Source organism: Calliopsis andreniformis, chromosome 7 (genome assembly GCF_051401765.1).
Source record: "Calliopsis andreniformis isolate RMS-2024a chromosome 7, iyCalAndr_principal, whole genome shotgun sequence".
NCBI classification, from domain to species: domain Eukaryota; kingdom Metazoa; phylum Arthropoda; class Insecta; order Hymenoptera; family Andrenidae; genus Calliopsis; species Calliopsis andreniformis.
The window spans coordinates 9698070-9719405 of NC_135068.1; the positions used below are offsets into that span (position 1 = coordinate 9698070).

At 43.7% G+C, this 21336-nt stretch overlaps 1 protein-coding gene across 1 annotated transcript; it reads left to right on the forward strand.

Annotated features, from left to right (window-relative positions):
- Positions 1-1129: 1129 nt before the first annotated feature.
- Positions 1130-20389, forward strand: LOC143181401 (uncharacterized). Its single transcript, XM_076381783.1, has 5 exons — positions 1130-1172; positions 15827-15953; positions 16245-16438; positions 17039-17146; positions 20254-20389. Exons 2-5 carry the CDS (start codon positions 15948-15950, stop codon positions 20387-20389), a joined length of 444 nt encoding a protein of 147 aa, XP_076237898.1. The 5' UTR covers positions 1130-1172; positions 15827-15947.
- The last annotated feature ends 947 nt before the right edge of the window (positions 20390-21336 follow it).

Consider the following 21336-nt stretch of genomic DNA (forward strand, 5'->3'; position numbering starts at 1 on the left):
AGTGCGCTGTAAGCTCGACGTTAAGTTTACCATACTCTTCCATGCAATATTACTTCAATCGTTAACTCGTTATTTCGTAAACACATTGTGTAGCAAATATTACCGAAGACTAGTGTAAACATTAAATTACGCTTTAGTACAGTCTTCCCTCGTTATAAGCTCGTTGCTACTTTATCCCTAGTGTATCATTACTATGCTTTACATTTATACTCGTAGAACAAACGAGCTACCACCACCTGAATTGACATTGAAAACATGGTATGCGCTGTAAGCTCACAAGGCTATAGCGAGAAAAGACTATAATTCTGGTACGTACTTGAAGAAGATCTGCAGCAGTTGCCCCAGCAAGCTATGTCTGCCATCGAAAGGGGCAGAGGCTGCCTCGCAAATGGCCTTTAACATACACGTTTTTCCCCCAAATCCGTAGATTTCCGCCACCCTTTCCAGCGTCTTGTAAATGCTCCATCTACTCTTCTTCTTTCGAGCGTAGTACACTCCTGGAGCTGTGTAATCCGAGGCGTTGCTTGGCATCTCGTACACGATTTTTGAGAAGATACCCACTATGATGCTTTCACGGTCCAGTTGCAGGGGTGTACCCAACCCAAAGATCAGCTACAATAATAATAATAAACAAAAAAAATTTAAACAAGCTCAATAAAATTTGTTCAAGGAAATCCATTAACATAATAATGATAACAACACAAAGAGAATCTAATTTTATCAAAAAAATAACTTTTTTAATTTACTATAATTTTCCCCCTTTTTTCATAAAATTCTTACCCCTTAAAAGGCTCTGAAGTATCAAAACACTTGCTTGCCACAACTTTTCCATCAAACGATGCATTCGAACGAATAAGAAGAAGCTATGGGACATTTATTCCCAGTCGTATCCCTGTCTCGCCAAATGTCTGTTTTCCTTAAACTCTGACGCCGACACTGGAGGCGCGATTCGATCAGAAAAGTCGCGGTTATGGAGGTTATTCGCGGCTAGCCACCGGATCCAAAAGGGAAATTGGATGAACTTAGATGAAATCAGTGGAAACAGATCGAGAAACCACTTCCATGCGTATCTCAACGATGTTTCTGGGGAGGTGACCACGACAGCCAACTACATTTGGTAGTGAACCGAGAAAGTTGTAGGCAAACGGCATTAAAACTTCGTCGTGATGCAAGTAAGTCAAACTCAGAGTGTCCTGATTTCCCATATTTAGAAATTTCATGAATCATAACGCCTGCAGGGTAGCAACCCTTTGAGAGTGTGCAGATTAGGTTATCGGGTTCGAAGGGTAAAGGTTACCAACTGAACTGGTGTCAAAGGGTTGCCTATGTTCAGGGGCCAACAAGACATAACCTAGAAGCTACTACAAAATTGATATTCGCTTAGATTTGAGGTCGTAAGGCAAAACGACGTATGTCACATTTTCAAAAGATTCGATTCAAAGTCTTGCTTAACATCTAAAATATAGAATTCACACTTTCAGAAAAAAAAGGACATTCAAAGAATTTTTTCACTTAAAAATAAAGCTTCAAGAAGACACAAATTCATAAAATAGTCCTGAAACTAAAAATTTTAATTGCCACATCTCGAAAACAAAACCATGTGACTCAAGTCGTTCTGCCTTACAACCACAGAGCTAATTTTAGAGTCAAACATCGAAGGGAGGGTCCTCGGTCCAAGGTCGATCAGGCACCAACTCACCACTAGAACTATCAATTCCGCGTATAGTGACTGGAACGTGTGCCTGTATCGATCTCGATTGGCAGCGAGCCGGCGGTTGATGTAAAAACGCTTTACGCCCTTCCACCGAGCCCTCCGCGAATCTCGTTAAACTGTCCTCCCCAGACGCGCGGCCTGGAACGATTCTTCGTGGAAATTCGCGGTTTTATCGAAAATTCATACCGGGGCCACGATGTCGGGCGTACGTGTGCATGAATATGTATACGAAAGCAGGCGGTAGCCACGCAGCCTGGTGCACGCGAGCACGCGCGCGCACAGGATAGAGGCACGTCCCCCCGCTTGCCGCAGAAATTGGATGAGCCCCGAAAGGTCTGGCGGAATATGTGCTGTGTATATCGAGACGGGAAGATGGGAATCGAAATACAGCGTGCACTTGGCCGAAGTCACCCGAAATAGGTTATTACTTGCGGGCCAAACTCCCGGTAATTGTCATCTTAATGGAGAGAATAGATTTTTGGTTGATGGGGTGAAAGGTTAGTTTGCGACCCCCATTCATGGGAACGTGGTTTATCGAGTTTACCTTGTGGGTGATTGGATGGGCGAGCGAGAACAAGAGCTACTGGTACCGAGTAGAAACTTTGTAGGTCAGTTTACTTTTGCTGGGGCGCCCTCTTAAATTGATCATGATCACAATTATTTATTTATTTAATTAACGAGATATAACATAGCTCTTAGCTTCAAATATTAGAATATACAAGTGGGACAAACTGTTATAGAGTGTTAGATATGAAATACAGAATAATAAAAAAAACAGACAAAAGTATTTTCTATTCATTATTCCCATAATGCATAGCGAATATCAAATTTATGCAGAAACTTCAATCTATATGCCTCGCGAAAGACGACTATAATGTTATATCTATAGAAAACATCGATATGGACTGTTGATCAATTATCGAGGGAGAGCTCCAATCAATTAACGAGGGAGCTCTAGAAAGATCGTTTCCCGCACCAAACGAATGTGCATTCGTGCTAATGCCTGCTACTAGAATCAAAGAAAGTCTAAATAATTAATTGAAACACTCGTCTGGCCTCCTCGTTCACTCTCCTCCTCGACCACACAAAGCGGAATCCAGCGATCCAAGTAGCGGAACGACCGATTCAACTGCAGATTGGTGAGCGGCTGGTCACGGCCTCGTTCATCCTATCAAGCCGCGCGCGTGTAATCTGAGCGACGACCGTTTCCAAACATGCTGGATGGAAAATTGGATGAGCCTCGGACATGTGGCCCGAACGGGAATTATTCAAGAAGCGGCGGCTGGGGGGTTGGGCAGCGTAAACGTTGGACGATTTCACGCGAGCCAGCCCACCCAAAACGTTTCTCTTTCCGAATAATTGAGCGAATGGATAATAATCAGGGCGGATCCGCCGCGGGCGCCGACAAAGTCCCACCACGACATCCGCAGAGCTTTTCAGCTTCCTGGGCGTTTCACAGACCGACGCTCGATGTTAACAGGCACTCGTTCTTACACCTTCTAAGCCGCTTGTTAACGCTACCTTCTGGGCCCGCCCGTGGAGACATTGCCCCTCAGAGAATTCTCTATTAAGACAGACGATTAGAAAAATGAAGAATGGTACATTTGCAACAGTTTCGAAGCAACCTTCTTGCAACCTTCCTCCAGGTACTTGCGGTGCTGTCCAAAGAACACAAGTCGTGGCAAGTGACTACTACACCTGTTTTCTCTCTGGCATCGTGAAGTCAATTACCTCTCGTCACGAGAGAAGGAAGAAAGCCATGAAGCGACAGATGAGTGAGTCCTCGATTAACCACTACCATCATCGAACACAATCTACGTACCAACAGCTCTCCAGGTGCGGGGTAAACGAGTGCCCTGGCTCGCCGCGAGGGACTTTCGATCAGCTTGGTGCTGTTCCCCACGAAGTCATCGCCATTCCACGAGGTCTGCGCCAGACAGGGTGTCAGGCAAACGAGCAACAGCGTCAGCGAGAAGCCTGTCCCAGTCATCGGAGGGTGCTACCTAGGCCTCGAGCTATCCTTCCAGAGACGAAGCACTCGAGAGGAGGCTGACTACAATCGCGTCGAACTGTAATCACGTCGGGCTGTAATCGCGTCGAGCTGTCCGCCTCGTTCGGAGCGAACTGCGAAACGCCTGGAGCGAGTGCACGCTACGTCGAAAGAAGTTCTCGTGGCAGCTGTGTGCTAACATGGCGCACCTGGTCCCGTTGCGGTCCCCTGCAAATGTTTCGAGCGGAAGACAATCGAGCTCTCGAGGCGGTTTGCTCGGCCAATTGGCTGATTCACGCGGCAAGAGTGCTAATTCAAGCGCGCTAGTAACGGGACGCCTCGTTAACGGAGCTGTGAAAGGACGCGCTGCTCTCTGATTAGCCTTTGTTTGGCCTTTGAATTTGGCGCCTGACGCCTTTGATTCTTGCTTCCTCGGAGAGACTTAGCGGTGGGGGCGATGAGTAGGTAGGTCATTTGGAAGGGGGGCGTGTTCACAGGATGTCACTGTAGGAGCGTATGGAAACGTAAGGTGTGTTGGGGAATTTTTGGAACGGAAAGTAACCGAGTCAGGGGTGTCAACTTTGCATGCATGCTCACGCGTATTTTGTAATTTCGTGGAATTCTTCCGCATGGAAATGTTTCACAAAATTAGAGAAAATTAGTAACCTCGAATATTTGAATATTCTACGCTTTAAAGAATCTGAATTTTGAAAACTAGTAAATTTTAAAATTCGAATATTTGAATATACACCAATCCAAAAGTTTAAAATATTGAAAATTTGAGATATTTAAAAATACAAAATTAAAGTTCCCAATTTTTCAAAGTTTAGGACAAAATGTTCCTCTAAACCGAGGGCTCAACCGTAAAACCCTCTCTGTGGCTCCCTTTGATAGAGACCACGAGCAAGCAAAAGAACCGAGAGGAAATCCTTCGGTCGGGAACAGTCTCATGGTATCCAGCTCGTGACCCGTAATTTGAAAACGTCGTGAAATCTTCGTGAACCGTCCAGCAGTCTACGATCCCAGCATTAAATTGAATTACAACCCCTGAACGGCCTCGTAAAACTCACCCTCGTTATGTACACGAATCTTTCCCCCGTGGAACGTAACCACGGTCAGGCACGCGCGCGCGCGCGCCAAACCAATTGTATTTGTGTGGGTTAAACGATATCCATTTATCGTTTCTTATCCGCCTGGCCGAGACGTCCGACCTGAGAATCGAATCTCTTGCGATTCGGGGAAGAAAAATCGACTGCTCGAAATTCGGATGAATTTTTTAAATATACGAAATAGTGAGTATCTTCAAATGTAGATATCAGATAGATAAGAAAAAATTGTTAATATTGTTTAATGGACCTAAAAGTAAATATTGCCCGTTTATGTAAACGTTTTGCTAATTCGATTAATTGCTAGATTAGAAGAGATACGTAAAACCACTTATAGGTTATGTTATTAGCAATGCAGTTGTCGTAGAGCACAAGATATTTTTATATCCCCTTTCAAAAGTATTAAAAATGTAAAACTGTGGAAATGTTTTTTACATAGTTTTTTACATGCCCAAAGCTAGCTGATTGTTCGTAGCGGAAAAGAGACTCGTTTCGCGCGCACTTTTACTTAAGTATTTGTCTCTTGACCTTAAGTATTATAGTTATAATACTTGCAATTATATGTATAGGTTGTTTCATTATGATTCTTCTCTTATATTGAGAAGACTTTTCTCCTGAAACTTTCTTTGAGTCAAGGATACATAACCTCTAAAACTTAAAGTTTATCTCGGCTACTGACCGAAGTTCGCACTTGCTACAGGTCCATATACACTCTGGATTATTGTACTTTTATGCTACTACTTCAAAGTCTCTTACAGCTTTGAGTCTGATACAATAAGATCTCGATTACCCGAAGTACCGTGAGATTCAAATGTCGAGCATCCTTTTGTTACCCAGTTTTACTATCTTCAGTGAACTACTATTAAATCACTGTTTATGTTTCATTCGATTTTCTACTATACTCACTGTTATGACACCTAGTATACCGAACCCCGAATAGTATAAAACGTGGTTAGTTGAAGTTCTACTTTATTCTGCCGCTCGTCAAATGAAATCGCGTGTCTCAAATTCGGTAACAGATGCCCGATTCGTCGGTCAATTCATCATCGTTACCCACGCATCCCAAATAATCGACAATTAACCGCGCTCCATCGAGCAAGAAGGACGCAAAGTGAGGTTAGAATCACAGGAAGAGAGAGAGAGAGAGAGAGAGAGATTGCGCAAAACTCAAACGACGCGAAAGTAAAATCGTATATTGTGTCCGGACTCCTGTTAATTACCGCGAATAGCTTTGCCCTGGAAAAACGTTCTCCCTGTCGTCCCTCTCTCCCTTCGCCCCTCTCGACCAACGACGACGTCACGGGCCGTTTCATCCCCCTCCCGCTCGGCTCTCTACACCCCCTATAAATTTCAACCGGAGTATTTTCTCTTTTACGTGTACCTGTTATTGAACGAGAGAACTGCCAATAACGCCGGATAACTGCGTCACGTTTCGCGGCGAGAAACCTCTTCGACATCCGCCCCCTCCTCCCCCACCCTCGCCAGCGTCCTTTCTTTCCTTGATATTTCTAATATCGTACGACATCAGAACACATAAATTACCCCCGCCACGCTTTCGATATAGTGTTTCGCTTCGGTCGCAGCTTCTTGCGGGATCCCCCTGCGATTACTTCCCTTTCCCTAACGCGCAGCCATTTACGAGAACACCGGAAGATCAGGCGCGAGGATTTTCCTAGTGGCTTTTTTCGAGTCACTAGTTATTAATGTGACAGTTTCGAAGAAGCTGGATCATTTATTGGAGAATATTATTACTAAGTTTAACTTGGAGCAATTTGTCCTCATGTCAAATTGTACTTTTTTTATTTTTACGTGCATATTAAACGAATGACCCAATGAGGATAATTGGATTTATCTCGGGCTTTTTATCTGAGGATTTATCTCAGGATTTATCTGAAGACACGAAATATTAGAGTTAGATAGTAACGCAACCATTAGATACGATAATGCGCGAGTTTTCGACTCTTTGAAACTTTCTAGGTTATAACTTTTCCAGGTTTTGCGGTGACTAATGAAATGTAATTTAGTGCTTTTTCGATATAAGCCCGTTGCAAATACATGTTTCATTTGTTTGGCCCAGAATGCAAGTGATTGTTATATATGGACTTCGACACAAATTATCGTTCATAGACTTCGGTAAAGTAATCTAAGGGGCTCTCCATGCACTCCGGAAATAAACTGTCGCAGTTCCTGGCCGACTGTCGTCCCATGATTTCAGCGGCGTGATATACTCTATCAAAGTCAGTTCTGAAAGGTTCCGAGCTGGTCGACGGCCTGAAACGCGAACGAAATTAGCTCGACACATGGTGAAATTTAGATTCTCGCTCATAATGCGACATAAAGTTGGTGAAACGGAGGTTCCTGGCGCATAACCAGCTTTTATGGCTTTCGCCGAGGGTAACGCGTTAGTAACTTCGATTTAACACGCGCAGTATCGATGAAATATGCTGTATCACTAGTTATATATACTGATCTTTCGAATCAAACCATATGATGACTTAGGTTAGGAACACGTATTCTGAATTTCCTACATTTAGTCTTCATTCTGCTAACAATACGTATCAATCTTGAAACTATTATAACAATTACATTTCTATACAAATTCAGTTTAATTATATTATTCCACCTTAGCTAGGAGAAGAAGGATTCCCCTTCTGAATTTGGATTAAATTCAGACGATAAGCAAGTAAGATATGCGATTGGCTAGAAAATATTTTGAACGCTCAAGGCACGTTTTCATGTGTCAATGAATCGTAACTTTCAATCATGGCACTATTTTCGTATTTTAGTATTGATAATAAATTTCTCTTCAATTTTTTATTAAATTACGTGAACACACCTAAGCAAAACGTTACGGTATAATGACTTTTAATGTCACATGAAAACATAACCTAATACAAAAGCGTTATTATCTGTAATGCTTTCATATTAGCTTATGATATTATTTAGATAATATAACCCATGTATAATAATCATACTCATCAAAATATTGTCTCACGTTCCTTTGAATAAATACCTTTTCCACCCAATTTGGTACCCTCAAAGACCTTCGACAACTCAATTAATCTAAGCGAACGAGACTTTATCGCCCACGGAAACTGAACGTTAAATCATCGTTACCCTCGCGAAGCAACTCTCTGATCGACTTGGAAACGAGCAACCAACCCGTTGAATCCATACTCACGTGAGTAGAAGATGAATGAGCTGAGAGGTGAGCCCATGAACGACGGTGAGAGGCGCAGCGGAAGCCTCGCAGATCGCTCTGAGGAGGCAGGCTTTCCCCGAATCGCCGACAATCGATTCCAGCATTTCGTAAATTTCCCATCTGGAGATGACGGGGGCTTTCCCTGCCGACAGGAAACATGAGGATGCAGCGAAGAGAGGAATCGATTAACGAAGGTTGGAACGAAAGGAATAAAGAGGGGTCAAGGCGTTAGCCGAGGTTCACGGCACGCAACAAAAGTAGCCTTGTTAATATGTAAAGGAGGAGGATTTCCTTCTTAGGAAGAGGATTTCTGCGCCCTTCCTGCAACGGGATACTCCCACAAGTTTAGAGGGGTCGACCTGTTAACCCAGGATCCCTTGAGTCTTTCCGCTTGTGATGGAAAGCTGTTCAAAGTGGACACTTAAGGAAGCGTGTATGCAAAGCTAGATGTACAGGGTTATTCAAAAATTGTGCACGAGGTTAAACCTTTGAGATTAATCCCCTAGGGGAAAACGCATCTGGGTACTTGATAAATATGGAACAGCAAAAATATTTTTATGAAATTTCCCACTTTCATTTTAGACCGTCTCTATCTTTTTATGTAATAATCCATTCAATTTTTGCGCTATATACGAAAGAAATTAATACCAAAAGGGAACAATAGATGGGGGCTATTGAAAACAGGCAGGTATTGGGGACAAAGAGGCATACCTTCGTCATCGATGTCGTCGCTCCCATAGTCGATCGATCTGTCATAGCGAACGTATGAATCCGTCAAGTAGGAGGCGTTATAGGGCAGGACGTAATTAAATTTCAACACATATCCGATAATCAGGCTGACATCGACCTCCATGGGTAAACCGAGGCCGAGGATTAACTAGAACGGTTTTCAAATACACGGAGGTGTCATCGATCGCTCGTGATAACCGCCAATCGAATCCCGACTGCCAGCTTCCATCGGGTTGACATTAAACTGGACGAAATTAGATAGAAAAATATATGCGTAGGGGGGGTTTTCATCGGACACATTCAGCGATTGACGATTTCAGAAAATCAGGGACTGCTTCCTATTCGACAACTTATGACCAGTGTTGCCATATTTCGGGACAAAATGTCTTCCAGTAACGTCATAGAATAGAAAAGTGAGGTTAGCAGTGCAATAAAATATCGTACAGTCATAGCAGCCTCTAGTACTAGCCATGCTCAACGAAAAACAGCAGCACTGCAAGAGTTCGATTTTGCACTGGATAGAAAAAGTACGCAGCATTATGTGTCCCTGTCTATCCAGCGCAAAATTTGACCCTTGCAGTGTTACTATTTTTCGTTGAGCATCGGTAGCAGTAGAATCGGCGGTGTTGCAGTACCTCCACTCTTCAACTCCATAACGTCACTGGAAGACATTTTGTCCCAAAATATGGCAAAGTCGATTCTAGCTTGCTACACGTTTTTTCAGAGGTGTCATACCAAAAACTGTTTATACAATTCACAGAAAATGTAGCTATAACCTTTTCTAAATTATTATTAAAAATCCACCACCAATCAGGTCCACCCCAATTACCTGCACCTTCGTCGGCGCCACGCTCGCCGTCCCAGGCTTCGGGAAGACCAAGTACCTCTTGCCCCTCCCAGAGACTGAATCACTGGCGAACGTTTCAGACACACTGTACAAGGCGAGCAACAACGAGGCAATACGGACGCAACACATGATGAACGCTCGAGCTGTTTAACGCCAGTTCTGGTCAGCCCTCCAACGACGCGCGGTGGTAGTGGGCCTAGACACCACGGCTCGTTAATAGGCGCAATTAGTTCGTTATCGCGAGTTAAGCGAATAATGAACCCGCTTCGATCGTGGTCCTGCCCGTGAATAGTGGCGAAGGCGTGTGCACGCGCGAGATGGACACGCCGCGCTCGAATTGCGGCCGATGCATCGCTTTCCCTGGTGAAACTAATGCGCCGATCGCTTCCTATTCACCAACCCGCGACCTCTATCCTTGCATTGCGAGTTTTTTCCAGACCGGCTGTAATTAACGCAAATCAGCGGTCGGTTAATTAATGGGCTGGAAGCGAGGGGGATTTCTTTCGCAGCGGGTTGAAGAAAGGAGGAGACAGAGGGAGGGTGATTGATGGAACACGATTAGGGGTGAATCCGAATCTATTGTGGAGAACAGAAGTCTTCTCAATGAATTGAGTCGCTGCGGACCTTGGATGTGGTAAAATGAAGGGGTTTTGAATTGTGGGGTTGGTGAAGCAAGGGGTTGCGAATCTGAGGCTAATAAAATCAGATGTTTATGTGTAGGTTCTATGTTGTACGTATATAGGAATATGAGATTTTTCTATTCACTATATTATACACGATACTGTAATAATAGTAAATAGAAAAATTATGCATGGACCACTGCGCAATTATCGAGGGAAGTAGGAATAAATTAACGAGGAAAAGCTGGATGCGACCAAGTGGAACATAAAAAGATCTAATATTCGCCCTCATAGAGGTTGAATACTCGAGGAACTCGAGTAGAATAAATTACTATCTCAATTTTTTTCAAATTAACCTCAAAACCGTGCTCCTTAAGAACTCCTTACCCGCACTAAATCCTCAATCTATTGCGAATACCCGTCCACTATAAAATCCAATAATCTCCACAGCAATTTTTCAGACCCTCAAATGAGACACCATCCCCTAGGTCCAACCCTGAAATCTCTAAATCTTAATGGATCCGTATCCGCGCGAGATCCAAGAGGATTCGGAGTTAACGCGCGAATATCGCGACACCCTCCGCTGCCGCTGATGGTATCGCTTCGCTCGCGAGGCATTTGCATTATTTTCGTATTACGAGTCGGCCTGGAGCGCGCGCGAGCGCCAGACCATCCGGCGCGATCATAAATCTCCTTAACAACGGGCCACAGAGACAACGGGAGGGATATATCCTCCGCGAGCCAGAGCACCCTGGGGATTGATTCGAACGGAGACCGATATCGGCGAGAATTCTCGGGGAATAACTGGTCCATGGGCGAAGAGAGCAGAGTAATGAGGAAAAATGCGGCTGTGAAAGGTGATCGGCGAGGAATCGTCGTAATCGTGCCAACCCTGCCTCCGATACTTGCCCTGTCGCTTGATGATCGCTGTTCTTTTTAGCGGAAGAATGAATAGAGCTGTTATTAATTGCAAATGCTATATGATGATAATAGGTTAACAGGGTCTGTTATTTCATTTACAAGCATATTGCTGATGTAGCAAATTATAGGGCTGCAGGGAATACGTGGAACTATGGAACCAATTAGAGGTTATGTTACCATTATAGAATTACTCATGGGTTCGTTCACATGTAGTCACATCAGTTACTCATGAGAACTACTGTTGCATATTTTTTCTTATATTTGTCTAATTAGAATATTTTAGTTCGTATATTTATCGAGTTCGCTTCATCTCAGCAAATAAAAATAAAATATTCTTGGAGTTTGGATTTCTCAACAAAAAGAATAAAATATTCTTAGAATGTGGACTTCTATGTACTTTGTACATTTTCTGCTAAAAGAATTTCTGGATTCTTTGTGAACACAAGTTTTTCAATGTCCCTCCCATTCTGTTCATCGTTAGGTCAAGAACAGAACACTTAAAGAATCCGAACAATAATCACGAGACAAGAAAAACAGTCTCTGTTCCCATTCGGAACGAGTATGAATCGTAATTCCAAGCTGGCAGAAGCACGGCTTTGAACAGATTTCCCGCAGTCTCTGAGGATGGACCGAGGGAATGTTACATCTCTATCATTGAAATTAGAATGGCTCGCGCGCAGTGGAAATTACAGACCACCAGAACTTCGTATGTACCATGGAACTCGAGGAAAATCTAACGAGGTGCTGGGAAGCGGGTGCTTACGAATTCTGGTGAATAGGCGAGAGATACATCGAACGATATAGCAGTGGTGGACAAAAGCAGTGGCGGGGCTAAGCTCAGCGTCCTTGGTTGGCTAATTGATCGCGTCGTAGTTGAAACATGATCTCGAACTTCAGCGGAAAGGGTTCAGCAAACGAAACGTATTCTAAATTTAAGACTTTATGTATTTTACAAAGAATATCAAGCATAAATCGAAGGAATGCTACAAACTACTTTTAATAGATACCATTTTTGCACAAAATTACTTATCGAATAACTGCGTCGAATGTGATAAGTATGACTCGGAAAACCTATAACAATAACTCCGTTTAGGTAGTGAATATGGTTCTTTCTCAAGGTACCTTTGTCTCCCACAAATTTCGAAATTTGTCGAAAACAGCTGTCCAAGGGAAAAAGTTTCAGCGATAATCGAGTAAAGTTTCGCTTTCAAATTTTAAGGTTAGGACCGCCCGCATTTTTATGCCGCGGGAAGTAGTTTCCTGAAGTACAGAAATAAGCACGAAAGCTCTGGAAGCCCCAAAGCAGAGTCTTTGAACAATTTCGAATTTTTCTGTTCTCGAATGAATGGACGGCAGTGCTTAATCTCTAAAATAGCGGCGGAGTCACGTTTCTATCATAAATTCAATTCACATCAGCATCCTCAGGGCGAACGAGTCTTCGTTTCGGGAAGCCTTATCGAATGAAGTCTCTGGTGTCGTAATAAATCCGCGTGAAAATTCCTCGACACGTAACGAGCATCGAATTCAATTATCCTCGGCAAGCCCTGGGGAATTTTTCGCGAAAAAAGCACCATTCTCAAAGTATTTTGATCGTGAAGCTATTCTAATATTCTGGCTTCGATTTTTAATTAAATAATTAAGTTTCGATTTTACGTATGTTAAACTTATAAAAAAAAATTAAGAATTGATGCGTCTCGAACCCTCGATTTCCATTGCACGACTAAAAATAGTAGAAAAATACACTAGAAGAGATAAACGAGACCGCTGAAGTTCCAGTTAACAATGTACAGCTCGCTAAGCGTCAAAGGGAAAAACGCATCGAATAGTCCCGTGCACAGTGAAGGCTCGAAGAACGTTTCCGACGGTCGTACCTCGGCAAGCGCGAATTCCGCTCAGAAATTACAACCGATAATCGCGTTTATAGGTCAGAGGCAGAAGATTTTTGTTCCCCGTGAACGATCCATTATTCATGCGCTCGCGGCACCGACAAAGGAATCCATGGAACGATTCCGAATTCACCGAAGAAAAATCTCGGGGGCTCTCGCGGCCTGTGTTTCTACCAATTTTCAGGACATTGTTTCCGCTCGATCCAGGCTGAATTTCGTATTCCTCGAGGAACACCTGGAAGCATCGGGGACGCGTGAATCCCTCCACGAATTCGACTACTTTTCTCTCGTGCACTCCATCCGACAGAGGCTATTTACAATTGTAATCATAACCTATCTTGTATCGGCTTGAATAAAACTGGATACAATAAACGCGAAGAGGGGGCGAGGCAGAAAATATTGAAAGCTACGAAACGTAGAGGTGGATATAACCCTCGGGTCTAGGGCTCGTATCATACGGATATTTCAGCGCTATCATGGTTGTGTCACTGTCAGCCGCAGAAAGTCCTTGGCCAAGAACCGCGACGCGCAAACGATAACTGCATCGACTCCCAGGCAGTCCATAAAAAAGAAGTTGATGGCAATACCGTGGCTGTAGCAGACGACAGGCACCATAAACTGCTTCCATCGGCTCGTCAGAAACAGTCAGACAGTTGTTGAACGTGAAACTTTCCTGGGGAAAAGGGACTAGGCGTCCTCAGTAAAAAAAGTAACAGTCGCGTCTGTGGCAAATAGATACTTTTGCCGGGGGAAATCGTCTACTTTTAACAGTGATGGTAAAACGTTGTTATAGAGAGTACGAGAGGTAATATATTACTAGGTACGGAGAAGAATAAAATTAAATACATACAGTGTAGATTGGTAATATGAAAGTAGATGATATACACGGAAAGAAGTATCATAAATCGAACTCTTAATTGGCGTAGCGGTAACGTGCTTTGTTCTCGCTCGAAGGGCCCGAGTTCGAATCTTCGGGGGGATTCCAATTTTTCTTCGACTTTTTCGCATTTTTCGTCGATGTAGTGTTTTCTACGGTAGACTCTATCCAGAAAAACTTAGTGGGGGATTTTTCGAAAATATAAAAAATTAGGAAATAGGGAAATTTGGAAAGGAATAGGGAAAAAACAAATCTAGTAGCTTTCCTTTCCATGTCTAGGAAATTCTACGACTAGTACCCTCTACAATCTACTCTAGTGACACGAATTTCCCCCTAGGAAAACCCACGTTATCCAACGAAGGGGGAAAAATCCCTTCTACACTAATAACACGAAAATTTCCCCTAGGGAAATTACCATGATCCAATAGGACAGAATCTATCCTAGTACTACAAATTCCAGAGATACAAAGAAAAGAAATCTACACTAGAGAAAAGTAAAAGTAACACATATATCCCCCTAGGAAAGACACCCCACACTATCCAAGAAGGGAAAATCATCTACATTAATAACACGAATCTCCCACTAGGGAAATTACCCTGATCCAAAGGATTAGGAGATTAACACAAATTCGCTTTACAAAAAACGAACAAAGAATCTACTTCTAGTAACACGAATTCTTCCCCTACGGAACCAACGCGATTCAAATATCCAAAATTTCCACCATAATTCCTCCCTAAACTTCCGTAACCTTCAATCCACCTATCACTAGTATTTATTTGCAATAACCCAGACTTCGTATTCCATCATTATCAAATCGCAACGAGGACACAAGTTAATTGGCCCTTTTCGCCACTGACACACAAACGGGAACGCACGTCACCTCCTCTCCCTTCGTCCGCCCGAGATTCCAGCTTTTTAACTCGACATAACTCGAACGAGTTTCTTTCTACAGAGGGTGGCTCGCGTTCCCGGCGTCGCTCTCGCGTCGTTGCCGCGCTGGCGTGTATTGATATAAACGAGAAAGGAAATTAAAAACGGGAATAATCCCGGCAAAGTGGGCTCATTTACGTATGCATGGTTTAACTTCTGGCAGCGTTTTAAAAAACCGTCGCTGCCTCTTTCATTTTTTTCTGCGTGAGCCAACGTGAAATCGGTGAAGTTTTTTAATCAGCCACTACGATATCCGACGTGCAGCGTGCCAGATTGTAATTGCAGTTTTCAAATCATGCACAGAGCTCTCCAAATCACGGGAAACGTGGACATTGATTTCGAGAGTATCGGAGTCGTACATCGTGGTAATGACAGTGGAACCTTCCTACGTTTAAAAAGTTCTATTCTTTATAGCTAGTCTGACCATCTAGATTAACAATCATTAGCATCACTTAGTGCTCACCGACTGCGAACATCAGAAAACCGGTTCATTCGCTGCATACAGTTGCGAACTGGTCTCCAGGGCTCTAGAGCCGTGTTTCCTCTTCGAGTTTCACAGTCGCGCGTCCCGTTCAGTCATGTCAAGGCGTCAGGAAGAACTTCTGTGCGTTTCGTAATTAAACATAAACTGATTAACGCTCGTTAACGAATGCAGAGACCAAAGCTCACGCGTTAGGAGTTCGTAAAGGGAATTAAACGGTCCTGGCTCTAACTACTTTGCTGCCCGATAAATTTTCATCTTCCTGTCCAGTGAAAGAGGCTTCAGCTTCAGTGCTTATTAATTTATAACGTTAATTAAGTTTCATCCGTTCTCGTTCGCCACGGTATTTCAACCTCACGCTCGGTTTCCACGCCGCTTCGAGTTTTTACGTATCGTCTGTTGGCGTTTGTCTGTGCACTCGCCCCGGTGCACGCGCAAATTTTTACGCGGTGCTTCATGGAACCTTTTTCACGACTCACACGCCTGGTTTACCGTTCTGAAGGAGGATGAACTGTTTTACAGGCTTCTAGCCCTCAATCTGGCGCTGCTACTTGAGCTGGCGTGTTCGAAATCGTCGAATTCGGAGCTCGCGAAGATCCTTCATCGACCCATTAGAGCTCTGACGTTCCCGGAAGAGAGCAACATGGGGGTGAGTGAGAAAATGACATTTGTTCGCTTTAGAACTTCTAGGGTTCTGAAAACACTCGATTCCTTATTGCTCTCTTTTTTTTGCTACTGTTGAAGTTAAAATTCAGTGATAGTGGAAAGTAATCGCGAGGCTGCGTTATTGGCAAGTATAGGTCAATAATAAAGGCTATCAAAATTGACTCCACTTGTAAATATTACAATTTCACCACCCGAGTACTTCATTGTTGGGGTTTTCGAAAGTAACATGAAATAATAATTGAGTTTGAGTCTAGTAGACATATTTTTCTTACAGTTGTTCCTCGCGCTCGCTGTTCCGCTGGAAGAGCCCTATAAATCAGTTTCCCTGGCCAACTTTTTCGAGGCCACTTATGATTTGCCAACAAATGCGTCCGAGGAACATTTCTGGGCAGAGCCTGAAAGAAAAAGGAAGAGAAGAAGTCTAGATAGGGCTACGGTTTATCAAGTTTTGGAGAACAAGTTTACCGAGTAAGAACTAGCTGGGTATTAATTGAAAGGGCAATAATATTTATCGAATCCTGCGGTTTCTTTCATGAGAACATACTCTAGTAGTCACAAATGAATTATATAACAAAGGGAAACTTTTATATAGATCAAAACAAGTATTCTTTAGTAATAAACTATGAATCTGATGTGCATAATTAATTCTACAGCGGCTAAAATGTACTAAAGTCACGTCACTCTGACAAGATGGCAACCCGTGTTGCATTCATGTAAAGTTGGTAACTTTTGACCCATTAGCATGGCATCCGAATCTATACAAGTGTAACACAGTTTGCCTACTACAGGAGAGTTACATACAACGTTCAAATTTCTACACAACTATTGACATACTTGTAATCCACATTTTATTGCTCAAAAATACTTGTTTTAATCGTTACCATCATCTCCTAAAGTTTCTGAATATTGCTTCGCCGCACCTCGGGTAGTCAAGCGCAAAAACTCTGCGAACGAAACTGTTACGCGCGAAAGAGCATAGAGATATACGCAGAAAGTGACCTAGAAGTCGCAGTGGGTCAGAGATGGTCTTATTTTATTTTTCACTTTGCTTCCTGACTTTCTGCGCAGCTACGGATATCAGGGTCACGAATGTCTGCTGAGAGCCATTTGCGAAACTTCGGAGCATTCCTTGAGGCATAACGGCCTCATCGGTGACATTCTGCACGTGATCCTCACGTAAGTCTCTTTTTCCATTTTTACATCGCCTTAATCCTCAACTGACGATAGCACTGCGACCCACTAACACTTCAATTGTCCCCAATCACAGTATCTCGCGGGGGTAAGCTGATCAGCAATATTTCAGAAGATAAAATACAATACATCTAGAGACCTAGCGATGATCCTCCTAAGTACACATAGACAGTTTTAACAACCCCAGCCGAACTGGATCGAAAGAGGGAGCAAACCAAAGTCCTCTCCGCAGGCCTCCACTCATCGCGAGCACCGCGACTGAAGCTGGGCCTATTGTTCGCGCGCACAGTATCGCGGCAAAGGATTCATCCGAGGAAATTCTGGCGGGCGCAGCCTCCTTTCTCGCGCGGGGAAAAAAAGAGTCGGCCCTTTTTTCGGCCGGTCCAAGGCGGCGCAAATTAGAGTAGATACACAGAGACCGTGTAGAAAAGCAAATTTGGTTTAGCTCTCTCGCTTATTTCCAGCGTGCGCCGCTCCTCTTCCCTTGTGCCCGCGCGACCAGCCCTCCACTGTGCCGCACCGTGCGCGCCCGCGCGCGTCTCTGTGTGCCCGTGTAACGCGTGACCTAGCTCGTGGGTGGATAAACTCTCGAGCCAGGGACGTATGAATAAAAAAAGAGGGCCCGCGGGCGGCCGTGACGGCGCATTGTCGTCGTCCTCCGCGTCGACGACGTCCTATTCCTCCTCGCCGAGGAAATTTCGAGCGGTTGGCCCGCCAAAGCAGACAATGGACTCGGCCTGGCAGCGGGAACGCCTGTATTAGGAACGCGCGCGACAGGAACATTTCGTCGGACTTACGGGACCCGAATATCGACGGGGAGGAAAATTGTACAGGTTTTACCTGTTATATGCTTGCGGTTATTTCGATACAATTCGAGAGTAACGATCTTAGAGAGTGTAATAACCTGGATTGTGAAATCGGTTAATACATTGAATTTGTCTTTCCATATAGCACAGAGACGTCTTAAAACTTCTTAAAGTGGTTCAGTAAAGTCTTAAAAAATATCCAAATTGCGTCTATGAGACATTCGGAAAAAGAAAAAACGTCTTTCAGACGTCGTGTGCTATCTGGATTGTTAAATTTGATAACAAAAATCGCTGTAGTATTGCAAATCGTTATTAACACTGAGCCTATATCGTGTAGAAGTCACGCTTAAGTAAATCTTGTGTTATATCGTCAGACATGAAAGTAAAGGAATGTAAGAGCAATTGCAAGCAAAAATTAAGTAGAAATGGTGGAAATGATGACGAGCTTATACCGAGTGGAAGCTTTTCAATACTGTCTGCTTGAAATAAGGACAGTAATAATTTTCCTTGCTCCCTTCTGTGTATATTGCAGACTGTTCCCCTGTGTCGTGAGGGGATGATTAGAGAAATCTGCCCAGCAAACATGACAATATGTCTTGCATATCTCGTGCACTCGTAAAAAGTTGGCTCCAGCGGGCTCGTGCCATTACGCTGTGCTTTTATTTCGATCCTTGTCCTCTCCTGCTTCGAATCTAGGAGCCCTAGCAGATAGGAGCCGCGCTCCCTCGGCCCTTCCTTCTTTATTGCCACCTCCTGCTCAGAGATACGGGGCGAGAAACAATGCAATTTCGTTATCAGAGCGAGACGCGTTGCTTGAAAACACCTGACCCGCAAACGTGCGAGGATTCTTTACGATTTCGCTTGTTTTGCTTAAATCTCCCCTTAACGAGGTCCTCTTGGAGAAATGTTTCTACTCGAACGATTTCAACGTGTTTCTGCGAAAGCTGAGACGGCAATGGTCTATTCCACTCCGAGAAAGCTCACCTATGCTGGTCTGAAAAATTCCAGAGAAAGCAAAGTTCAAGCTTCTACCTCCTATGGTACAAATCTCTCTCAAATGCATATTGTTCTCCACTATCATGTCGTTTGTCGCCCCTGTTAAAGTGAGCTAGGAGTCTACTATACAAGAGGCAAAGTTGCGAGCCTGCATTTATCTTCGCAAGAATGTGATTTACAAGTCTGCCAAAAGACCAACTAAATTTGCAAACTGAAAAACCATTTCCGACAGTGCAGCCACGCTGCGAATTGTATCTTATGTCACTTTAGTTGGGAACAAAGTTACAGGTTGAATTTTACAACTTTGATGTCACGACGTTGTTGACTTTTCAGAAGACACGACGCTTCGCAATTTTATGTTCTCTCGCGAATATCCACTTGTTCCTTCCCAGTATACCGTTCGTCGCCCTTATTAAACTGTGCCACGAAGTCTCATGTGAGTTTCACAGCGCGTCGTTCACGAGCGAAAAGGAAAACGAGCTCCCATGATTTTTTCATATCTCTCCGACTCGTTCCATCCCCTCAAATTACCCGTGAGACCGAAAGGATTCTCAAGAAGTACGATGTATCCTCCGCGGTTGCTCGCGATAACAACTTCAACTGCAAAACAAAGCTCGTTCGTGATTTTTATTCTCCTCCAGCACGCGTCCGCTCTAAGCACCACGGGTTTCTTTGTCCTGCGGTTCATGGACCAACGGTTGCCCTCTCCTGAATTACTGAGAGCTCGCTTATTCTCATCCAAACGATAAGGGAAAGTTGCCGAGTGCTGCTCACATTTTATCTTCTTGATTTATTGTTTATGAGCAAACGAAAAGAAAATAAGCATTTCTGGATAGAAAACCACGAGTGTGGAATGCAGAATTACTTCTACGAGGGACCAAGTGCAAGTGCGGTACCCCTGTAAGTGGACAACCCACTCGACACTCGTGTAGAGTCGGTAGCGTTCGACTATAGCTCACGGCAACCGAAGCTGCACAGTAACAGAAAGGTTGCCTATCCACAGGGTAGTCATAATCGAGCCAACTTTCCTGCTTCATATTTCGCGCCACTGAAGTAATCCACGCAATCGATAACTCATTTCCATTAAATCGAACTGTTATCCACTCATTAGTGTCCCTCGATCCAAATACTCGAATCAAAACACTCAGGCCATGTTAAATTGGCCAGAAATTGATATCGTCCACTTAATGGTTTGGAGTAGCTACCTGACTATGTTCAGTTACATCACAGAGAAAGAAAGCCCCTTATTATCGTATGGATGTATGGTTACGTCGGCCGCATTGCTTTCAGACCGACAAGCTCGCGACACGAGGAACTGCCGCAGGACATTCTTGAAGCTGAAGCGGTCGGACGTAATGGAGGCTGCTCGAACTACCGACCGCAATGCCCCGTGGGACTCTTCGACTTGATTGGAGTCCTCGACTGAGCCCAGAAAAACCACCGCGGTGCACCGCCGCGCTTCCACCGAGTAAACAGTTCGATTTTGTGCCTCTCTTCCACTCTACTTCACCAAGACGCTTAAGGACGCTGTGTCGTGTGCCCTCATCGATCTTCCCGTGCCTTGTTGACTTCTTGCTTTAATGACGGGAGAAAGAGACGATCTTGCATTTTGAATCGCATGAATTGAGGCTCTAGTTGGCCAATTACTCGATATAGCCTCGTGATTCGATAATAATAGTGAACTTGTAAAATGTGAGGATCATAGTAAATGTGATCCTTAGCTTATAACGTGTAATGTAAATGATAGTAATAAATTTTCTAATAAAGAAATGCCTACTATCCTCTATAAGCTCGTGGGTCTAGACACAAGTAAACTACTTGCACTTTATTTAAATAATAAGTAGAATTAGATTTTATTAATATATCAGTTTCGTTGAACCTTCATTTTAATGCAGATTCATCCCCAAAAAGTTCGATGATAGTCGTAAAATCTAAAAAAAGCACTCGAACGAAAGGTTACAGCCTGATTCCGAATTCACAGGGCCTTGTGCTGGAAGTTCGTAAAGCCGGCTGAATTTTACGACTGTCACGAATGTAAGGAAATTTCGACGCCGCCGAAAGTAAAGCAGATATTTTACAAGGGCAAGTTTAGAACTGCTGCGAACTTTCATTAAGGACTTATAGGTTAGGGTACTTAGGCATACGTGCACGCGAACTCACGCCCTCTACAGTCAAACTGATCCCTCAACTGCGTCTTTGCGCTTATGCCCCTTCCTGTTTCATGTCCCGAAAGCAGGTTCAGTTTCGTCTCGATATAGGCTCACAGATCAATGGCAAGTTTGAAGCGAGGAACACGTTTCTAAGTTTAATCTATGCTTATGGTCATCCATTTTGGTCCTACCAAATATGTGAATGAAAATATACGCAAGTAAA

Bases quoted from the DNA above. Each gene is read 5' to 3' on its own strand.
- LOC143181401 (XM_076381783.1), top strand. The intron at 16,439-17,038 runs GTAAGAACTAGC...CTTTCTGCGCAG, and splicing joins TTGGAGAACAAGTTTACCGA to CTACGGATATCAGGGTCACG. The intron at 17,147-20,253 runs GTAAGTCTCTTT...CATTGCTTTCAG, and splicing joins ATTCTGCACGTGATCCTCAC to ACCGACAAGCTCGCGACACG.